This window comes from Peromyscus eremicus, chromosome 3 (assembly GCF_949786415.1).
Source record: "Peromyscus eremicus chromosome 3, PerEre_H2_v1, whole genome shotgun sequence".
NCBI lineage: Eukaryota > Metazoa > Chordata > Mammalia > Rodentia > Cricetidae > Peromyscus > Peromyscus eremicus.
In genome coordinates this window covers 2,433,967-2,456,423 of record NC_081418.1, presented here as the reverse complement: position 1 = coordinate 2,456,423, position 22,457 = coordinate 2,433,967, and the positions used below count along the sequence as shown (strand labels likewise).

At 42.3% G+C, this 22,457-nt stretch overlaps 3 protein-coding genes across 13 annotated transcripts in view; 1 reads left to right on the top strand and 2 right to left on the bottom strand.

Annotated features, from left to right (window-relative positions):
• Fbxl13 (F-box and leucine rich repeat protein 13) overlaps positions 1 to 142 on the bottom strand; it is a 207,044-nt gene extending 206,902 nt beyond the window's left edge. For 2 of the 6 annotated variants that reach the window (XM_059257222.1, XM_059257221.1), the window contains exon 1: positions 42 to 127. The gene's annotated coding sequence lies outside the window, so the exon portion shown is untranslated. Of the gene's footprint in view, positions 1 to 41 lie in introns of all 6 variants that reach the window. The other 4 variants (XM_059257223.1, XM_059257220.1, XM_059257217.1 and 1 more) reach the window with 4 other exon arrangements.
• On the top strand, positions 50 to 18,188 carry Armc10 (armadillo repeat containing 10). Its single transcript, XM_059257236.1, has 6 exons — positions 50 to 398; positions 4,102 to 4,250; positions 6,743 to 6,877; positions 7,936 to 8,112; positions 15,851 to 15,922; positions 16,739 to 18,188. The coding sequence occupies exons 1-6, from the start codon at positions 266 to 268 to the stop codon at positions 16,991 to 16,993; spliced, it is 921 nt and encodes a 306-aa protein (XP_059113219.1). The 5' UTR covers positions 50 to 265; the 3' UTR covers positions 16,994 to 18,188.
• Positions 18,189 to 20,324: 2,136 nt separating this feature from the next.
• Positions 20,325 to 22,457, bottom strand: part of Napepld (N-acyl phosphatidylethanolamine phospholipase D) — a 97,722-nt gene continuing 95,589 nt past the window's right edge. For all 6 annotated transcript variants that reach the window (XM_059257227.1, XM_059257228.1, XM_059257232.1 and 3 more), the window contains one exon: positions 20,325 to 21,605. In XM_059257227.1, the coding sequence (XP_059113210.1) occupies positions 21,471 to 21,605 (135 nt within the window). In that variant the 3' untranslated portion in view covers positions 20,325 to 21,470. The remainder of the gene's footprint in view (positions 21,606 to 22,457) is intronic.

Sequence of the window (22,457 nt, the reverse complement as noted above, 5' to 3'; positions counted from 1 at the left end):
TGGGCAGGGGAGGTTGGGGCGGGGCTAGGGGCGGGACTCACGCGGGGAGGTCCGGCCCGGGACGAGGCTGCAGTCGGGGTTCAGTGGGGAGCGGCGCCTCCGGCCAGCCCCTCCCGCCCGCCGGGGGGAAGGCGCTCGCTGCCGCGCCCTGGCTGGGAGGGCTTCCGATTTCAGCAGGGCGGCTTCCGGAAGGCGGAGCTCCAACCCCATTTCCTTTCTCTGGGCCTGAGCTGGTCCCGGCTTCCCGGTTCCCTGCGGCAGCGGCATGGGCGGCGCGCGGGACGTGGGCTGGGTGGCGGCGGGGCTGGTCCTCGGCGCCGGCGCCTGCTACTGCATCTACCGGCTGACTCGGGGCCCGCGGCGAGGCGGGCGCCGGCTGCGCCCCTCGCGGTCCGCAGGTGAGGCGATGGGCCACCCGGCAGGTGGACAGGTTCGGGGCTCCAGGACCACCCCGGGCTGGGCTGGGCCGGAGGAGCCCTAAGCACTCGCGACTCCCTGTCGTCGCAGTAAAACTAGGTCTGAGTGGGAGGACATGGGGCAGGGCGTGGAGGAAGGCTGGAGGTAGACGAGTCAGGAAGCCTAGGTTGCCTTGGGTGGGTCCTGAGCCGCTTCCCTGCCCCCGCTTCTTTGTTTAAAATAAGGGCTGAAAACATTGCCTGAAGTTTTCTGTTGCTTCCTCAGGCTTCTCAGCCGAGAACTAAGGTTTCTCCGCGCCATTGTAGATTACCTGTCACTGTAAAGTTTGTCCTTGGCCTTTGTGTTACCAAAGAGATGCCCCTGACTGCGAGAGCCTTAGTGCAGGGCCTCGAGCCCAGGTTGCAACTTGCACGTAGCTGTGTGAAGAAGAGATCCCTAAGGTGCTATTCTGCCAGCACTTTACGGGACCTGTCCAGGGCAGGTACCTTGAAGCCCTCCGTAGCATCCTGAAATTCAGGGTGTGTGTTGGAAATAACCTCAGCCTACAGGAGGTACTCCCTTCTGGCAGACAAGGCTTGTAGGTTCAGTCCTATGGTGATTGGGACATTGAGAGGTCCAACAATTTGCTGCACATAAAGGGATCGTTTAGGTCGTGAAAACTGTTGGGCAAACAATTTGAAATAAAATCTGCCAACCAAAAACCTGCCTTCCTCAGAGGTAGAGAAACGTAATTTTTTTATTGAGTAATCATTAAAACATTTTACCGACACCATTACATGTAATTGGCTAATTTCATTCCAAAGATAGAATTCTCACCTCTGTGTAGCTGGAGATATGCAAAATAAATAGTAGCTTGTCCTTAAAATAAGAGGACTTAGAGCTGGGCGGTGGTGGCGCACGCCTTTAATCCCAGCACTCGGGAGGCAGAGCCAGACAGATCTCTGTGAGTTCGAGGCCAGCCTGGGCTACCAAGTGAGTCCCAGGAAAGGCGCAAAGCTACACAGAGAAACCCTGTCTCGAAAAACCAAAAAAAAATAAGAGGACTTGACAATACCATTTTCTACACATAGTTCATCTCAAATTCACTGAGAGTTCAGGCAGGTATAGGTGAGAGTAAAGGCAATATAGATAATTATTGCCTTTCCCTAAAGAGGAAATAAAGCATCTTTATAGGCAGGTATAAAAGTATTTTCGGGTTGTACAACTTTGGCATTTACTTTTCAAAGTTTGCACGTACCTGAAGGGACCAGGACCACCCATGGATTTATATTCTAGCCTTCCACTTCCTCCAGGAAATGCTGTAAGAAAAGAGGGTATGCAGTATCTTTCCCTCTTCTCACAGAGTTTAAACAGTTTGTGAAGATGAGCATTGCCCTTACAAAGCCTGGATTGTTGTCTCTTTCTCTGTCAAATATTTCTATGCAAGAATGTTTTCGTTGTTGTTTTTGATTTTTGGTTTTTCAAGACAGGGTTTCTCTGTGTAGCCCTGGCTGCCCTGGAACTAGCTCTGTAGACCAGGTTGGATTCGAACTCACAAAGATCCACCTGCCTCTGCCTCCTGAGTGCTGAGATTAAAGGTCTGTGCCACCACTGTCTGGCATGTTTTGTTTTTTTAAGGCAGAGGGTCTGATGTATCTCTGCCCTGGAACTCACTGTGTAGCAGAAAATTGAATTTCTGATCCTCCATCTCTATCGTTGCTGGGCTTGAGAGCATACACCACTACGCTTTGGTACTGGAAATGAAACACAGGTCAGACAACTTTATTAATGCCCACGGACCCTTCCCAAAGTTCTACCCTTATATTTAAAGAGAAATCTTTTCTTCGTCTTAAACTTTGGAGAAATGTGTAATTCCTGTCTGTCAGTCCAGCAGAGGGCGGTGGTGTGAAAGTTGGTCCCTGTCACTCAGCAGGCTGAGGTAGGAGGACCAAGAATCAACTCAGGTCTAGGCTACATAGTGAAAACTTATCTCCAAAAAAAAAGTATAATTCCTGAACTAAGACTCTTCGAAGCCCTTGGAAAAGATGAAAACAGTATCAAATCATTCAGTCTGCTTGACATAAGAACTTGACAAAGGTGGTACAAATCTCCCTCAATCATGAATAAAGAAAATCTATCAGAGAGTTGAGGAAATGATATACTGAGGCCAGATGGACATATAAGAAGAATTCATAGGAGAATATATTATTTATTGCATTAATATATTTTTAAACAACATAGTAATGTGTAAAAGTCATTAAAATAGTATTGCTGATAACTTGCAACATTAGGAATAGAAAGAAATGTTCTTAAATTGATGGATAATACTCATCAAAAACAAACACAGAGATGCTTTAACTAAAGGTATTTAATATTAAAACATTGGTTTCATCTTTACTAAGTTCAAGACTAAGAGACGTGCTATTACAACTATTTAGCATTGTCTTGGAGTCCCAGGCCTCTTGACAGGAAAAATGATAAAATTCAGTGTTACAAAGGAAGCAAAATTATAGAAAATGAAATTCTGAAAAAGAAATTTGTAAATGACTTATTTTGAGTCAGAAAAGTGCCAGAGAATTAACTGAACACTAGAAGGCCGGGGGGGGGGGGGGGGGGGGGGGGGGGATGGTAAAATGGAACACAGCACAGATACACTTAGTAACTTCTTATATCCAAGCACTATGTGCAAGTTTTCAGTATAAATTTAATTGAAAAGATTTCATTCATAATAACTTCTAGAACTAGGAGTCTATCAAACAGGAAGCCTCTATGTAGATAAACTACACAACCGCACACTGAAAACATGATTGTGCTATTTCCATAGGCTTCCTGCCTGATGGACTCTTAAAAGGGTAATCAGTCCCTCCCTTATCTACTTAGCACAGACCTATCATATCGTCGCTCTTTAGGCAAATGTCCCATCAGATCCGTATACCTATAAAGTAGGAGACAAAATGCTGTCAACATCAGGGGTCCCTGTTATTTACATGCACTACCTTACTAATAGACATAGATTATGGGACCACTGGCTGATACTTGATGGCTATGAACCTTTGTTTCCTACATAAATTCAGAATAATAATAGTATCTTTTTCCTAGGAATACCTGAGAATCAAATGATGTAAACCATGTAAAGTGCTGCAGACGAGCAATGCCAGGCAGCCATCTACAGAACCTTGGAAGTTTGGGCTGCTCACTCAGAAGAGGCTTGCCTTTCCCTTTCCCTTTTCTTCATCTTTTTTGACTCTGACCCAAAGCCTAAGCATGCTTTCCCACACACTTACTTTCTCACTCCTCAGTATTTCCCTTCTTCTTCCACGTGCCAGCCTCCATTGCTGAAGCGGCCTTTGTTCTTGAAGCTGTGACCTTCTCTCTTCCTCCTCTTCATCTTCCTCTTGCCCACAGATGTCAGCATTTACACCTTGCTTGCCTTTTGCTTTCTCTCAAATGATGAAAATTGTCCCCAGCCTTTAAAAAACAAAACGCTTATGCTGGGCGGTGGTGGTGCACGCCTTTAATCCCAGCACTCTGGAGGCAGAGGCAGGCAGATCTCTGTGAGTTCGAGGCCAGCCTGGGCTACAGAGTGAGTTCCAGGACAGGCTCCAAAAGCTACACAGAGAAACCTTGTCTCGAAAAACCAGAAAACAAAACAAAACACTTCAATGATGATTTTAATGACCTTTCAATGGCTTTCCTCTCATGCAGAAGACTTAACTGATGGTTCCTATGATGAGATCTTAAATGCTGAACAACTTGAAAAACTTCTATACCTGCTGGAGTCAACCAATGATCCTATAATTGTTGAAAAAGCCTTGGTCACCCTGGGTAATAATGCAGCCTTCTCAGCTAATCAAGTAAGCCTCCTCTTTTTACACACAGTAGTAGTTATGATTCTAGGCACTTAACTCTCGGAGTCTCTGTATCCTCGTATGTACTTATGCTCACAACATTATTTGCTTTTTTTGCATCAGAAAATCACAGCCAAATAATGGCACAGGAAGAACTGTCTGAGAAGCTGGATACTAGCATCACATTCATAATAGTTCCTATTCATCAAAAAGCAGAGCTTCCATAAAATAGAAAAAGCACCTAACATTTAAGTATGTGTTTTCATTGGGAACCTGACCTTGCTGGCATGGTCCTGATGTAGGTGGTCCCTTGGCCAGTGATAACCACCAAATCAGCGTGAATGGCTAAGACTGAAGAGTTCAGTGTGAATGCTTCTTTCTCCCTTCCCCCACAGAGAACAAGGAAAAACAATTTTGGGTTGTTTTTTTTTTTTTCAACAATGCTTCTTGTTAACATTGGCATCAGTGCAGATTTATTTTGAGCTAAAAAAAAAGAATTTTGAATGTTTTGCCATTAAAAAGTAATACATGTTTGAGGAAATATATGCATTTAAGGTGGTTATGCAATGTATGCATGTATCAAAACTTTATATATATATAGTATATACATACTATATATATATATATATATAGTGTCTGTCAGCTAAAACAAAGGAAGATAGATCAATGGGTAAAGTGGGCCCACATGAAAACCAGGCATGGTACCATGCACTTATAATCCCAGCACTGAGGAAGCATTGAGGAGTCAAGGAGTCCCTGAGGCTCATTGGCCTAAATGTAGCGTAATTACCAAGCTCTGATCCTCATGAGAGACCTTGTCTCAAAAAATAAGACAGCTACTGAGAAACAACACTCAAGGTTGACCTCTGGCTCACACTTAGGAACATGCCTCCACATACATAAATATGTGCATCCTTCCCCCACACACACAAAAAGTAAAGTAAATAAATAATGAAAATAAATAAATAGAAAATTAAGGCTGAGGAGAAAGCTCAGTAGGTAAAGCGGTTCACCTTACAAGCACGAGGACCTACATTCAGTCCCCAGAGCTCAAACTAAAACAGCCAAAGCCAGGTGTAGCACACACTTGTAATCCCAGCACTAGCAAGGTGGGGACAGAAAGATGATGCCTGAGGCTCCCCGGCCGGCCAGCCAGGTCTACTTGGTTGCACTGACTGTACACATTAGTGATGAACTCCGAGTCACCAGTAATGCATTTGTGTCACATTGAGGAAATAAAAGCACTTCCCCTTAGAGTCATTTAACCAAGAGTGAGTCCACTGTACTTCATTCTCCCTGTGTCTTTTGTCCTCTGTCTGTCTGTTATTTGAGTCTGAATCTGTGCCTGTCTCTGTGTGTGAGTGCCTGGTGTGTGTCTGTCTGTGAGTGATGTAGCTGACTATGCCTACAAAGGGCCTCACTATTTATTGAACAGTGTCTTAGTCAGGGTTTCTGTCGCTGTGAAGAGACACCAGGACCACAGCAACTCTTACAAAGAAAACATTTAATTGGGGCTGGCTTACAATTTAGAGATTTAGTCCATTATTGTCATGGTGAGATGCATGTCAGCGTATAGGCAGATGTGTTGGAGGGTGGCTGAGAATTCTGCATCTGGATTAGGGAGCAGGAACGGAGTCACACTGGGCCTGGCTTGAGCATCTGAAACCTGAAAGCCCACTCCCAATGACACACTTCCTCCAGCAAGGCCACACTTCCTAATAGTGCCACTCCTTATGAGCCTGTGGGGACCGTTTTTATTCAGACCTCCACAAATATCATGTGGGGAAGGATGGGACACTTTACAGAAATCTTTAACAGTTTTACAAGGGATTAAATTACTGGCCCCAGCTGATCCCAACCCAGATAATAAACATTGTTTTTAACCAATATCCATATTACTTTCAGCTTCCGTATTTGCTGCTTTCGGCAATAATGATACACATGCATTATTCTGGTTCAGGGGCAAGAAAGAGTATTACTTAAGATTGTCACGGTGCGTTAGTTTAGGTTGAAAAAGTTAATTGCTTTGGAAATCCAAGGCAAGGTTAATAGTGACATTATTCTCTTAAAGGCAGGTAAAACAGTTTGAGTACATGGTAGGCTAGCAATCTTAAGTGACTTCAAGATTTATTATTAACTTTGGCTATGAGGTCCAGCAAAAAATTCCAGTCTTAGAATATAAGATATTTCAGAATATTACATCTCCACACTTGTTGAGTCCCAGGCAATGAAAGAACTGTCTCAAAAAAAAAAAAAAAAAAAAAAGTGAATGGCATTTTGATGAATGACAGCTGAGGTTGCCCTCTGCATGCACATATATACACAGACACTCACATAAATACAATTTTTTTAAGTAATAAAATTTTCTAACAGGAAGATTTGTTTATGAGAATAGCATTTCTCTAAAGTGATTAATTTTAGTTGCATTTTTAGATGTACAGAATTCAGTTAAAGGGCTGCATATTGAAGTTACAGTCCATTTTTTCCCCCTCTCTTAGGCCATTATTCGTGAGTTGGGTGGCATCCCAATTGTTGGAAACAAAATCGACTCTCTGAACCACAGTATTAAAGAGAAAGCTTTAAATGCACTAAATAACCTGAGTGTGAATGTTGAAAATCAAATCAAGATAAAGGTGAGTTGTCTGGAATAAAAATGCATCGGGTTGTCCTTTCAAAAGAAGTGATTAAAGGTGAGTGATGGAATATAACAAGGTGTCTCTTATAACTTTATAGCCAACAACTACCTTTAAAGAAAGAAACTAAAGCAGAGCTATCCCCTAGGCTTTTCTAGTTGGGTTTCAGTTTAATTCAGGAATGCTAAAAGAACAAAGCTAGCATCCAGGAACACACCCGAAGAAAGACTCGGTAAACTAAGAAACCAAGTGGGTGCAGCTCAGTGTTTTTAAACTGTTCCGTGGTACAGAATGAAGACATACACAGGATGGCACTTTCAGTCTAAGAAAATACTTCCAAAGTCAATGAGGAAAAAACAGATCCACAGAAAAGTGGTTAAAGATGAAGATAAGCAGCTAGTGGACTGTCATCCTCAAATATCCAGTACACCTACCTGTAGAGCCCTCCTCACCATCAAGGCTTTTAAAGGATGGAGAGTAAGGAAACTGTGACCAAAGAGAAACAGTTGGCTTACAAGCGTAATTTAGAGCTTTACAACTTGATCTCTGCTTTCTTATTGTTACATTGCCACATCTATGGCAGCGTGGATACATTTGGAGTTTCTCACAAATGTTAGTAAAGCTGTGTTGGGTGGTTAGTTGATGATTTCTTAGAACTTCAAATGAGTAACATTTTCTTACAAGTTTGCAATTTTTGATGGCATTCAGATTGAGTGATAAATTTTCCAGTCTGGAAACTCATGCATGATACCTAGTACCACCAGTGCTTCATTGCCTTTTACCAGTGAAAGGGAATAGTAATGTGGAAACTCACATACGTGTATCTGCATAAGTAAGAACAATCTTGAGCTGAATTTAATTTTTCTCTGCTTGCTTTTGATTCTCAGCACAATGCCAGGTCATTAACAAAGGCAGCTCAACTAAAATAGTCACCAGAGCTGGAGGGCAAACATAAATGGCCCCTTTTCTGAAGAACCAGTTCATCCTGAGGTCTACTCAGCCATTCAGTAGACATTTCTAGAAAGTCTGTGTTGCTCAGTCTTTCTTTTTGCCTTCAGGTATATGTCCAGCGAGTCTGTGAGGATGTCTTTGCGGATCCCTTGAACTCCCCTGTGCAGCTGGCTGGACTGAGGCTGCTCACAAACATGACCGTCACCAATGACTACCAGCACCTGCTCAGCAGCTACATCGCAGGCCTGCTCCACCTGTTACTTATTGGAAACGGAAGCACCAAGGTAGGGGTGCCAGTCAGTGTTGCAGGTTGAGAGCTGTTGCATCAAACTTAGTAAGATTGAATTTGCAGTCTGTGTGTGGTAACGCACAGCTTTAACCTCGACACTCTGGGATGCAGAGGCAGGCAGAGTTCGGAGAGTTCTACCTAGACTACAGAATAAGTTCCAGTGAGGAAAAAGAAAGACTGTAATTCCACACCATCTATTTCAACCCTGTGATGTCTCAGCACTTGAGAGTCAGAGGCAGGTGGATCTGTGAGTTCACGGCCAACCTGATCTATACAGCAAATTGCAGGGCCACATAAAGAAACCCTGTATCAAAAAGTAAAAGAGATAGTCCATTCAAAGTTTATGAAAAATACTCAGAAGCCCAAGAAAGCACATTAGTTTTATCTCCTAACGCTTAACTGCAGAATCAGTGTGTGAAGATCATGTGACATTCACCTCAGGTGGGTGGTCATTTGATTTTCTGACATCAGTAAACCATGTTCTACTGGGATCCCTAGCATCCTTAACCAGAAATAGGAACACTGAGTAAAGGGACTCAGAAATAGTGACCATAAGTTGCAGCTTTTACCTTTTTACCTTGACCAGTTTTTAAAATTAGCATACAAAGTAATGGTTTTCATTGTTTCATTTTTATGTATAGTTTTTGTTACTCCTTGTCTTAGTTAGGGTTTCTATTGCTGTGAAGAGACACCATGACCATGGCAACTCTTACAAAGGAAAACATTTAATTGGAGTGGCAGCTTACAGTTTCAGAGGTTCAGTCCTTTATCATCATGGCAGGGAGCATGGTGCTGCTACATCTTGAACAGAAGGCAACAGAAAGTGGACTCAGACACTGGGCAGTATCCTAAGCATAGGAAACCTCAAAGCCCGCCCCTACAGTGACAGACTTCCTCCAATAAGGCCACACCCACTCAAACAAAGCCACCCCTCCTAATAGTGCCACTCCCTATGAGATTATGGGGGCCAATTACATTCAAACTACCACATTCTACTCCCTGACTGCCATAAGCTTTTAATATCATAATACAAAATGCATTTAGTCCAACTCCAAAAGTTCCCATAGTCTATTACAGTCTCAACAATGTTGAAAAGTACAAAGTTCAAAGTCTTCTTTTGAGATTCATGCAATCTCTTAACTCTAATGCCCTATAAAATCAAAATCAAAAACCAGATCACATACTTCCAACATATAATGGCACAGGATATACATTACCATTCCAAAACATAGGGAAAGGAGCATAGTGAGGAAATACTGGACCAAAACAGGACGGAAAACCAGCTGGGCAAACTCCAAATTCTGCATCTGAATGTCTGATGTCAAACGCTCTTCAGATCTCCAACTCCGTTCAGCTTTGTTGACTGTAACACACTTCTTCCTTTTGAGCTGGTTCCATTCCCTGTTAGCAGCTCTCCTCAGCAGGTATCCCAGGACTCTGGCATCTCTAACATCTTAGGGTCTCCAAGGCAAGCCAGGCTTCAACTTCACAACTTCACACAGTGGCCTCTCTAGGCCTCCATTCAGGGATACACTGACATCTGCCTGGCCTCAGTGGCTTTCCTTAGTCCCAGGCAAATTCTATAGTCCCTTTTATCCTTAAGTCCAGAACCACTTGGCCAAAGCTACAAGTACTGCTGCTTACTGGGGCTGGAACATGGCCCTCTTGTTCAATTACATCTTCACCAGCTTTCTGTCCTTCACTACCTAAGCTTGCTCTGTAGACCAGGCTGGCCTCAAACTCAGAAATCCGCCAGCCTCTGCCTTCCCAGTGCTGGGATTAAAAGTGTGTGCCACCACACCTGGCTCTAAGCTTTTCTTTAGTTCCTTTTCACAGGTTGGAAACTTAGCTGGGTGGGATCTTGCCCTGAGGTCACCACCCTCTTTATTTCTTAATCCCTTTTTCTCCTTGTGCACAGGAGTTAACTCTGTTCCACTTCCCGGTGACCCTTTTCTCAGTTTGTGCCTTTTGTACTTCATTTGCTTATAATCTTTTCATTATAAATCTTCATCAGTTACCATTAATAACCACACAACAGAATCTATACTAGGCTGTTTTGAGATTTCCTCTGCCAAATCCAAATCTCTTCACTTTTGCCTCCAGCAGACTCTTCGGACAAGGGCAAAAAAAGCAGCCACATTCTTCAACAAAATATCACAGGAATGATCTCTAGGCAACATATTAAACCTCCTGAGGTAGCCTCCCACCCATATACCCAGTTCATCAAATCACACACAGCACCACTGTCTTCCATGCTCCTACTAGTATGGCCCATTAAGAATGCTTAAAGCATTCTGCTGCTTTCCTAACCGAAAGTATCAAAGTCCATTTCGCTCCAAACAAAAATGGTCCAGCCTATCACAGCAATACCCCAGTCCCTGGTACCAACTTCTGTCTTAGTTAGGGTTTCTAACTAAGACTGTGAAGAGACACCATGACCATGGCGACTCTTATAAAGGAAAACATTTAACTGAGGTGGTAACTTACAGTTTCAGAGGTTCAGTCCATTATCATCATGGCAGGGAGCATGATGACATGCAGGCAGACATGGTGCTGGAGTAGCTGAGAGTCCTACATCTTGTAGGCAACAGGAAGTCAACTGAGACACTAGGCAATATCCTGAGCATAAGAAACCCCAAAGCCAGCCCCACAGTGACAGACCTCCTAATAGTGCCTAAGGGTTTATGGGGGCCAATTACATCCAAACTACCACATTCTTCCTTCTCAATTTCCCTCCTTCTTAACCCTGCCTGCCCCCCATCCTCCTTCCCAGTGTCCCTTTCATTTTCATGTCACATGTGACAGTCTGTCATCATCACCATCATCATCATCACTACACTTATTTATAGGAAGGGAGGAACTCGCATGTTATGGTGCACACACCCTGAGTCAGATCTCTCTCCCACATGTGGGTCCTGATGACTGAACTTTGGTTTTCAGGCTTGGTGGCAGGCCTTTTGCCCACTGAGCCTCCCACCAGCCCTGTTTTATTTTTTTATAAGTTTTCTTTTATCTGTGTATGTGTGTGTTTTTGTGTGTGTGTGTTTGGTGGACGTGTGGTATGAAGCATGTGTAGAAGTCAGAGGGAAGCTGTGGAATTGATTTTCTCTTTCCTCCGTTACGTGGATTTGGGGCTCGGACTCAGGTCCCGGGGCCTACACAGGTGCCTTATCTGCTGAGCCCTTCATGGCCCTTACTGAGTTTTGAGGTGGGGTCTCACTGTGCAGCAGAGGATGATCCTGGATTCTCATCCAGCCTTCACCTTCCGAGTGCTGGGATGACAGGTGTGTACACCTTGCCTGGTTTTATATCCTGCTGAAAATGGAACTCGGGTGTGCACTCTACAACTGCAGTATGTCCCCAGCCCTCCATTACTCTCTTAACAAAATGGTTCGTTTGGTTTTTGGTTTTGGTTTTTTGGTTCAGCCATTATTTGTTGAAGTCCTCCTACTCCACAGTTATGCGGTGTTAACAGTGAGGGGAATCGTGCAGAAGGCTTCATTTGTCCGTTGTACAAATGGAGGAGGCAGCAGAGGTGAAGACGGCAGATAGGACCACAGGAGACACCTGAAAGTCCGAGTGAATCTCCTGTATTAAAGTCTATTCTTCCTGCTATTCTTTTTAAAGCAATCGATAGAATGTAGATTGACTAGTTGTAATGGTGGGTCTATTATTTATGAGGGTTGTTTTAACCATGTAGATGTGTGTTCTCTCAGACAATTGAAAGCAAAATGCATGGGCGTTTGATTGTGCTGGATATGATTTTATTTTTAATTTTTATTTATGATTTGTATATATGATGGAGGAAGGGTGTGTGTCACAGTGTGCACCTGGAGATCAGAGGAGAGCCTTGTAAAGTCAGTTCTTTTCTTCACCTTTACCTGGATTTGGGGAACTTAAACTCTGGTTCTAAGGCTTTACTACAAGGGCCCTTCCTACTGAGCCATCTAGCTGGCCCCAAGCTGGATTTTTTTGAGACAGTTTCACTATGTGTCCTTGGCTAGTCTTGAACTCTTGACTCTCCTGTTTCAGCCTCCCAAGTGCTCAGATTGATAGGTTAGTGCCACTATACTTGGCTGCATTAGTATTTAGGAAGGATCAATGTGAAGATGTACCCCAAGTATCTGACGTTATTTCAGTGCTTCTGGAGTTCTCAGGGTATAATTGCCGAAGTACCTCACTGTAGTCCAGTGCTTCTGAGGTATTTATGTGGGTTTTCCACATTTCCTATGGCCCAGCTTGTCTGGGTCTGGTCCAGGACATACCCAGACATTCAGAAGTAAACACAAGTGTAAGCCGTCCTTTTTGCAGTACTGCTATAGCTGCTGGTTATTTCCAGCCCAGTGGAAGATGACTTCCAGCCGTCTGGGGCCCAGGAGAATGCCTCCCTCTGTGTTGAATGTGACTACTATAGGAAAAAACCTTGCCCTTGACTGTCTCTGCAGCTGCCTTACCCAGAATCCAGGAGGAACTCTTGGTTCAGAGCCAAGCAAATCTCTCTGGACCTGTACATATCTGTCTCAGATCTGGTTGATAAAATCTACAACTTTTTAAGAGATGACTCGCATTGTTTTGTCGTGTTTTTCCATTGCGTTGCCTACAATTTTTCTAGGATAGAAAATTAAAATTTTGATGGGAACCTGGCCATTATTATGTTTCTCCATAAAAGCTGAGTGTAAAGTTCTAACTCAAAAGTGCATTGTTGCATAGTCATCCATTTTTATGGATAGGTATTTCCTCAGGAAGTGACCAGCAGAGTGACTATTAAAGATTTTATTTAGTCTGTGGCAGTGCTCCCTGAGCGCTGTGATCTGTGACGGTGCTCTCTCTGCATGCTGTTCTCTCTGCACTCTGTGATCTGTTGTGGTGTGCTCCCTGCATGCAGTGATCTGTGGTGGTGCGCTCTCTGCACCCTGTGATCTGTGGTGGTGCTCTCCCTGTACCCTGTGATCTGTGGCTGCCACTGATTCACAGCAAATCCAAATACTAGAAAGTGTTTGTTATCTGCACGCACAACAGAGAGCCAACAACTTAAGTGTCCTGGATCACCACAAGGTGGTGCACATAACAAGAAAGGAAAAAGAACTTTAAACTATGTTTAACCTATAGAGGCCAGCAAGGTCACATTTCAGATACTTAGTAGCTGTTCCTTACTATTTCTGGTTGCCAGTGAGTGGACCTTCACAGAGTTCACCCAGGTTCATCTCATAGGTCAAGGCAATCTATTGCACAGCTTTGATTCCTGTTACCCTGCTCCAAGCTTCATTTACATTACAGCCAGGCACTTTATTCCTTAGACCTGTTACTGGTGTTGCCGACAGCATCAGGCCAGCTGAGATCTCACAGTAGCTCTCAGGGAGTGCACTAGAGGGTCAGAAGTCACTCTTGCTTTCTTACCTTTAACAGTCCATCATTTTCCTTAGAAACACCTGTGTGAAAAGCATGACCCCCACTTTGGGACAGGACGGGCCGCTAGCATATGCTTTTGTCTTCACCTTGTCCTCTTTTGCATTGTTTGACATTTGATCATGACCATGTATTAATTTCCAAATTTTTAACTTTGGGGGGTGGGGGAGTTGGCTTTTAGAGACAGGGTTTCTCTGTGTAGCCCTGACTGTCCTGGAACTCACAGAGATCCACCCGCCTCTGCCTCCTGAGTGGTGGGACTAAAGGTGTGCACCTCCACACCTTGCAAAAATTTAAAAGATGATAAAAAGGAGGGTGCTGTGGGATGTTCTGTATGCTGTGAATGTTTTGCTCTGATTGGTTGATAACTAAAAAGCTGATTGGCCAGTAGCCAGGTAGGAAGTATAGGCGGGAGAAGGAGAATTCTGGGAAGAGGAAGGCTGAGTCAGGAGACGCCAGCCTGCCGTCCAGGGAGCAGCATGTAATGGCACACAGGTAAAGCCACAGAACATGTGGCAACATATAGATTAACAGAAATGGGCTGAGTTTAAGTGTAAGAGCTAGTCAGTCATAAGCCTGAGCTAATGGCTGAGCAGTTTAATTTATTTTATTTTTATTTTTTGGTTTTTCGAGACAGGGTTTCTCTGTGTAGCTTTGCGCCTTTCCTGGAACTCGCTTTGTAGACCAGGCTGGCCTTGAACTCACAGAGATCCGCCTGGCTCTGCCTCCCAAGTTTAATTAATATAAACTTCTGAGTGATTATTTTATAAGCGGTCCATGGGACTACAGGGCCTGGCGGGACCAGAAAAACCTTCTAACTACAGGAGGTTAAGCAAAGTTTTATCACCTTTAATTCATAAGTAGGTTGACATGTGACCAAAGGAATTGTAATATGATGTGGAAACTTCCTTTTTCTTTGTTGTCCTGTATTTGGAAATGGTTTAGGGCTAAGGTCGACTGTGGTGGGGTAGTGCTTGCCCAGCCCAGGAGACCCAGGTTTGATCCCCAGCGCCCTCTCCCCTCCAAGTTCTAAAGTCAGGATCTGTTGCCTGTTTAATCAGTTATAAAAACGGACATCCAGGTTCCTCCCTGGATCTAGTGAAAAGTGGAAGGTTTTTTGTTGTTGTTGTTGTTGTTGTTTGGCCTGGCTTTAGTACCCTCCTCCTTCTCATTTTAATTTCAACTGTCTTGTGGAAAGTGTGGGTTAGTGTTTTTCAAAGAGAGATTCTGGGGCTGGAAAGATGACTCAGCACTTAAGAGTATGTGTTGCTCTTGCAAAGGACCCAGGTTTGGTTCCAAGCACCCACATAACCACTGGTAACTCCAGCTCCTGAGGCTCCGATGCCCACTTCTGACCTCTGCAGGCGCCACACACACGGTACATATACATACATACAGGCAAAAACGTTTATACACATAAACACATAAAATAAGTCTAAACATTTTTAAGACGTTCTATTTAATTATTGATTTTTCAGAAATAAGTAATATGAATGCTAGCATTTTAATTAGCTATTAAATCACTTTAATATCACTTCCCATTTAAATGATCATTAAACATTGTTCACATTTTTAAAAGATAAGCTCCAAGATTCATAATCACCTTGTAGAAGGAAAGGATTCTAGTATCTGGTCGTGGTGACCAAACCTACAGAATTTTGATAACTTTCATGAGAAATAAACTAAGCTTTGAGAGATTTCTGTTGTTCAAAGATCAGAGTATCCTTACCAGGACTCATAATAAAATTGACTTAAGAGCTGGGGGAATAACCAGTTCCATGGTTAAATTGTTCATTGTGCGAGCATGAGATCAGGCGTTCAGATCCCAGTACTCATGTAAATGCTGGGCGGGTGGCCTGCCTGTAATCCTAGCACAAGGGGAATGAGATGGGACCCCCTGGATCAAGCTGATAGACTAGCCCAATAGGTGAGTTCTGGGTTCAAGTGTAACCACTGTCTAACCACTGACCTCATCCTCTGGCTTCCTCATGCACATACATGTGAACATGTATACACACAAGCACAAACACGGGAGAAAAAGAGGTGATTTAACACATAGCAGACTTATGGTATTGGAAGACATTTGCTGAGTTTTTTTCTGTCTCCCCAGCAGTTGAGACAGAGAAGTGAGGTATACATGGCACATACATAGCTGCTCTGAATGTGGTGCTGAGGGTCAGAGGAGCTGAGCAGAGACTTCCCAGAGAGAACTGGAGCCAGGCCTGGCGGTGCAAACAGGAGTTTACAGGTGGCAGGGAGGGAGAGGCCGACATCCTAGGGAGAGGGTCGTGCTTGCTGATCCAGTAAACCCAGCCTTCCGCCCGCAGGTTCAGGTTTTGAAGCTGCTTTTGAACTTGTCGGAGAATCCAGCCATGACAGAAGGACTACTGAGTGCTCAAGTAAGTCCATCACCTCCCTGGTTTGTAAATGCACACAGACATAGATTTTGACAAATAGATCTAGGAAGGTCTGTTAGAAACATTGACAGGGATTATCTCTGAAGAGCAGAACTAAGGTGTTAGCTTGTTATTCCTCGTATATATGAATTTATGTTTACTGAAACAAGCATATTGGACTTTTTAAAACCCTCTTTAAAAATTCTCTGTATCAAGTGAACTTTCCATCTCTGCTCCTTTTGCAGTGCACAGTGTCATTGTATTTTTAAGTTTGGTTTGCTTTATGCACGTGGACCTCAGCCTTTGCTGAAACAGCAGTGTTGAGTCGCCTGTATGTGCTTGATGCTGGGCAGAGTGCCCGAACCAGCAAGTACATAGTGTTTGTTCTCATGGAACTTAGGAGACACAAACATGTAACAAATAAGCAAGATCCTTGAAAACTGTCCCCATGTTCTGAAGCAAGTCAGAGTGGCGCAGAGATGGACTGGAATTCCCTGCCTGCAGAAATAGAACCATCCACTCAGCCCTGTTCCCCGTACTGTGTGTGGACAGTAATATTGGTTGAATTGATGAGTTCTTACAAAAACTGGATGGATACTAAAGTGGTTGGTTTTTCAAATGTCTACACTCTGGGGTTCCAAAGAAACCTTCTTGTTAGCTAACAAACAAAACCTCATTTTCATTTGTAACAAACATGGGGATAAAAATTGCACAGGTAAGTTAGCAGTTAGGTTAGCTTGCCTATGGTCAGACTTTTAATGTAAACTGGTCAATGTTGTTTTAAAATACAAAAATGATACTCAGTATTTCCTCTTTCAGGTGGATTCTTCATTTCTTTCCCTTTATGATGGCCAAATAGCAAATGAGATTCTTCTTCGGGCGCTTACACTGTTTCAGAATATAAACAATTGCCTCAGAGTAGAAGGCTGCCTAGCTAGTCAGCCTCCCTTCGCTAAGGGGTCATTGTTCTCCCTGTTGTATGGAGAAGACTGTGCCCAGAAAATGAGAGCTCTAGTTTATCACCATGATGTGGATGTCAAAGAGAAGGTTTTAGCAATAATGCCAAAATTCTGATGGGTTGCTCCTACTTTTTCTAAGAGTAATGCAATCTTAAGTCAGCACACAGGAACTTATTTTCTACCTTCCTTTAAAAGGATTGTTTCAGCTGATGGAGTTAAACAATAAAAGTTGTATTTTGTTTTTAACACAGTTCAGGGTGAGCAGCTATACTCCAAGATGATTTTCAAAATTTGGGTTTTTGTTTTTTTGTTTTTTCTTTTGAGACAGGGTTTCTCTGTATAGCACTTGGCTATCCTGGAACCTGCTCTAGACAAGGCTGGCCTCGAACTGACAGAGATCTACCAGCCTTTGCCTCCCGAGTGCTGAGATTAAAGGCATGCACCACTACCACCTGGCAAAATTTTGGATTTTGGAGTAGTTCAGATTTGGGTTTGGGGATTAGGTATGATCAACAGGTGAAGTCTACAAATACTCCAGTCAAACACTCAGGATGTGACTCACTTCTGGGACAAACATTTAGTTAGGTTTATTTCGAATGATCTTACTGGTATCAAATGAATATGACAGATTGTGCTGGAGATATTTATGGAGATGTTCAATAGTTCCCTCACATGGAATGAGTGGCCTTTCTCTGTACAACTAACTGCTGGAAGGGGTTCGCAGTTGCTCATCAGACGGCTTTAGGTGCTGAGTTGAAGACTAGAACTGGCACAGCAAGGACCCTGTGCTTCAGCGACACCCAAGCTCAAGTACCCTTGCCAACCCCACCTACTGCCTGCAGGTCTTTGTTCATTGTCAGAATCTTCCCTAACTTCTGATCAGTGAAACTTTTTCCATTTACAGGGAAAATGTTTTCTCAGTACTCACCCCCATGTATAAGGATGTGTAAAATATTGGAGAGCAATCCAAGTTTGCACCCACAGGCAGCTTGGTAAACCAAGTAGCTGCTCTTTAAACAAAACGGACCTGAGTGAGTCTGACTGTACTCATATAGAAATACACCCAAGAAATGGATGTTTTTAAAAGCATGTTGTAAAGCAATGTATTATGGTTCTGTGCATTTTTTTTTTTTTAACAATGAGAAATACATTTATACATGGACAGAACATTTCTAGAAGGATACGTGAAACTTCTGGGCATAGGACTGGGAGGTGAGTACATTGGATTTTCTGTGTGTACCCATTTCTACTGTTTGAATTTTTTACTGAGCATAAATGTATAATTTTTTTAATAAAAACAAAAAAAGCAAGGGTGTACAAAATTTCTTCCCCCATTGACATTATTTTACTAATCTTCATCTACATTTTACTTGACTAAACTTACAATATGTAAATTTTTTTTTCAAATTTATTTGTATGAGTGCTTTGCCTGCATGTATGTACAGGCACAAGGTCAGAAGGCATTGGAACTGGAGTAGTGTGGTTATAAGTCACCAAATAGGTGCTGGAAACTGAACCCAAGTCCTCTACAAGAGCAACAAGTGCTTTTAGCCACTGAGCCATCTCTCTAAGCCCCTATAAACATTTTCAATTATCTTTTCAAATGATTCTTTCCCAGGAGGTTGAAGTTCAATATCTTTTAATTCAGCCAGGTTGTACTACTGTATGAGTCCATTCTGCCTTTGTGCTTAGCATTGTGTGTGCAAACAGAAGTGTCACTGTGTGTGAGACAAAACTTTAGGAGTACTTCAGAACACACTGTAAAGATGTGAGTACTAGAGTGTTTGCATGAATCACAAATCCTCAACCTGAAAAATGTGTTCTCAAGCCTGATAAAGAAAAGACATCAGCTTGGAAGAATCTCTTTGGAACAGGGAAAACTTTTAAGGTGAGACTAGAAATCTGCAGTGTGCTGGAGGAGCACTAAGCCATGATGGTTAACAATACTTTAACTTGCTGATGGCACAGCATCAAGGTATTCTCCAAAAGGCACATTTCTTCATAACAGTTGTTTAAAGCTGCCTTTTTAATGAAAGTGGGTGTTGAAAAGGTTGTACAGGAGTCAGGGTGTTTGCAGTGTGCTTTCCCAACTCTGGGTCTAGAAGCTCCTTGCCACCCTTATCTCCTCCGTCAGTCTGAAGAACCATACTTGCCAGCAGCTAGCTGATTGTAAAGTGTCAGGGGGCTGAGTGGGTTGTCACACAGCTACCAAGGAATAGTGAAACATACAAATAGGCTTCTCTTAATGCAGATCATAGCATACCAAACAAGGAACCACCCTCAAAGGCAGTTAGTCATATCAAAGGATTTCTCAGGGATGATACTCATCAAAAAGGAACATGAAATTGACCTAGAAGATAGATTAGATAGTATTTACTATCTAGATGTATATTAGACTGACAAAAGAGAATAGATTTTTCAAAATTTATTTTCACTTTACACATACATCCTTTGAAATGTAGATTAGAAAAATAAAGTGAAAATAGGGTGGTTGTGTTAAAGAGATGTGATGTACTTCATAATGAATGGGCCTTATACAGAGAAAGAAACAAATCATGAGGAAGCCTAGAACAAGGAGGTGGGCCCAGTTCAGGGGACTAGAAAGCAAAGCACCTGGAGAGCCTAAAACAGTCCCTGTGGAGACAAAAGCAATGTTAAGGCCATTCATGGAGAAATACTTGAGCAAGTTTATCAACGGCTGAAGAGAATTTTGAGTATGACAAGATGGCTACAAGGGTGCCAGGTGGAGCACTGTCCCCCGAGGCTGTATCCACAGCCCTACTGTCCGGATTCACAGCCATTTGCGGCGGGAGATTACTGAAGCTGATTCTAATGGTATCTTGGGCTTTGGACTCCAAGTCACTTTCACTATACACACAATATTACAATACACACTTCCCCTTGACTGATACAAATATTTTATATAAAAATATTAAATTCTGATGATCGTTTATATTGGCTATTTCCCTCTAAAGTCCAGTTTGGTGTTTGCAACAAAAACAATGTATTATCAAAAGCATTGCTTGCTTTCCCTGTACCTGTCAGTGTATCAGACAGTCATATCTTAAAATGTTTTCTCCCTTAGATTTCTAAAGTGCTGTTTTAAAAAAAATATTACTTTCCCCTCGAGGTAGGTTGACATTGTCCTCTTGTCGTAGATAATGAGATCGGGGCTGAACACAAGCCATTTGTTTTGGGGTAATCAAATCAGTGACAGAAGAGTGAAATTCCAATGAGAGGCCAAGGTGTGGCATGCGTATGCCCATGCAAATACATCATATTTGATATCTAGAGAAAGCCTGTGTTTTGTGCCAAGGAAGTAGATTTCATTGGTCAGAGTCAGAAGCACCCTCACTAACACCTGGGCAGCTCACTTCGTGAAGGTTCACAACAAACCTGCGGATGCAGAGGCATACTGGCCAAAGACTCTGGTCAGCAGACACTCAGAAGCTTTAAAAACAACTGTAATTTCACAATGGCTTACTAAAAAGTACAATTGTGCTTATAGGTCATTTAATATAAAAATATGTAACACATCCAAGTCATGTAAAACATACTTATTGTTATATTTGGGATTAGAGCCTAGAGAACAGGAAAAAGTATATATATACAGAAAATGGAAAATGGAAAATGAAAAAATAAAACTTAATTCCAAGTGCATGATGTATTCACATTTTGGTGTGTGAAATACTTCACTGTAATTACAGTTGTGCTTAGCAGAATGTCTGACTTTGAAATTTAAACTTCCCCTACGTCTCAACCCCACACTGTTCTCTGACCGTCAGCTTTTAACTTGGGGTGCAGCTGTGTAGATATTGCCCTCTTAGAAACTTAAGTAAAGATGTGCATAGATGCAGAAGAATGTGAATTGTTAATGCCAAGGAGCTTCTTTTCACTATAGCTAAAATTATAATTTTATGCAATGTATATTTGGCCACAATAAAAAAATTTTTAAATGATAATTTAGCCCAAACACCTACGTTCTTATGCTTAACAAAGTAAATCACTTAACATTTGGCATGTAAGCTAATGTTTCCTCCTGAGACATGGTCTTAGTTGTAGCTCTGGTTGACTATGAACTTGTCATCTATCTGCCTCATCCTCTGGAGTGCTGGGATTGTAGATGTGCATCACCATGACAGGCAGCTCATCCTGACAGTAAAACCTGAAGCATTTACTCAGCATGTGGAAGTCATGTTCATCATTATAATATGAATATAAGAAAGGTGTGTGTGTCTGAAAACTCTAAGTAGGGCTTTGTAGAAAGCCCTGAATAACAGAAAAAGAAATGAAACTTTAATATCAGCTTTTTACAACCTCAGAAATTCTACCACCACTAAAATGTAGTGTTTTGATTATATATATGACATATATATAATGTTTGTGTCATTGGTATTTTTTTAAGTCTACATTGGACAGTTCCTTAAATAACCCTCCCTGGACTCTCAGTTTATGTAAATGAGTCTTATCGATTGGCAAGTTACAATGCAAAACAAAACGCACACTTGCAGAAGTTGTTTCCACGTGAAAAATGTCATAATATTTGTGAATTTCTTAATCTTCTCTTTTGTTTTCACTGAAAATTTCCATTTTTATCTTTCTTCAAAAGCTTTATCATCAGTATTCAAGTATCTTGATTCTCCATGCTTTAGGACAAAGAAATCTTCGCTTTTAAGTCCGTATCTCTCTAGAGCTTCATTCAGTTTCACTGGAGGCTCTAAGTAATGCTGGCAAGTAACAGGAAGAAAAATGAAAACTTACGGTACAAATACTTGAGGGCTATTTCAAATAAGCAGTCAAACTAAAAATAATTTAAAACACCAAAAGTTGCCTACATACATTCTTTTAAATGAACCATTATCAAGTTCGTCTTCTTACACAATTTAAGTCACTAATTACAAAGTCATTAAAACTGTCTACTACAAGAAAGATAAAAGTCCATCCAAATGTCTGTATGTTCACTGTGGTGCCTCCTTACATCACACAAAACTGGATCCTGATCTCACACAATACAATTTCAGTGTAGCTGGAATCAATACTAAGAAATGACAATAGAAGATTGGATGATAACACATTTAAGCATGTAGGACTCTATGCATCTGTGTTTATGTGGACAAGCAAATGTTTTTTGCCTGAAGAAGGCTGTTACCCACAAAGCCCCCCATGAACAAACCATGTCAGAGGATGAAGGGGGGGGGGGCAAGAACTGACAATGCAGTGCAATCCCAACTCCCTTTATTGCTTTAGTGCTCTGTAATAAAACAACACAGCTCCAGAATGTTTCTGCACACTTGAATATTTTCTTTAAAAGTTCTAACTGGATTAGCAAGATGGCTTAGTGGACGAAGACACTGGATGCTAAACCTGAGGCCCTGAGTTAGATCCCTAGACCCACTGGTATAAAACTGGTGGTGGTGCTGGCACACGCCTTTAATCCCAGCACTGAGGAGACAGAGGCAGGCAGATCTGGGGAGTTTGAGTACAGCCTGGTCTACAGAGTGAGTTCCAGGATAGCCAGGGCAACACAGAGAAACCCTGTCTTGAAAAAACAAAACAAATAAAACAAGGATAAAACTGAC

Excerpts from the sequence above, each read along its gene's own strand:
- Armc10 (XM_059257236.1), top strand. The coding sequence starts at position 266 with ATGGGCGGCGCGCGGGACGTGGGCTGGGTGGCGGCGGGGCTGGTCCTC. Across the intron at positions 399-4,101 it reads GCGCCCCTCGCGGTCCGCAG|AAGACTTAACTGATGGTTCC; the intron begins GTGAGGCGATGG and ends CCTCTCATGCAG. Across the intron at positions 4,251-6,742 it reads CAGCCTTCTCAGCTAATCAA|GCCATTATTCGTGAGTTGGG; the intron begins GTAAGCCTCCTC and ends CCCCTCTCTTAG.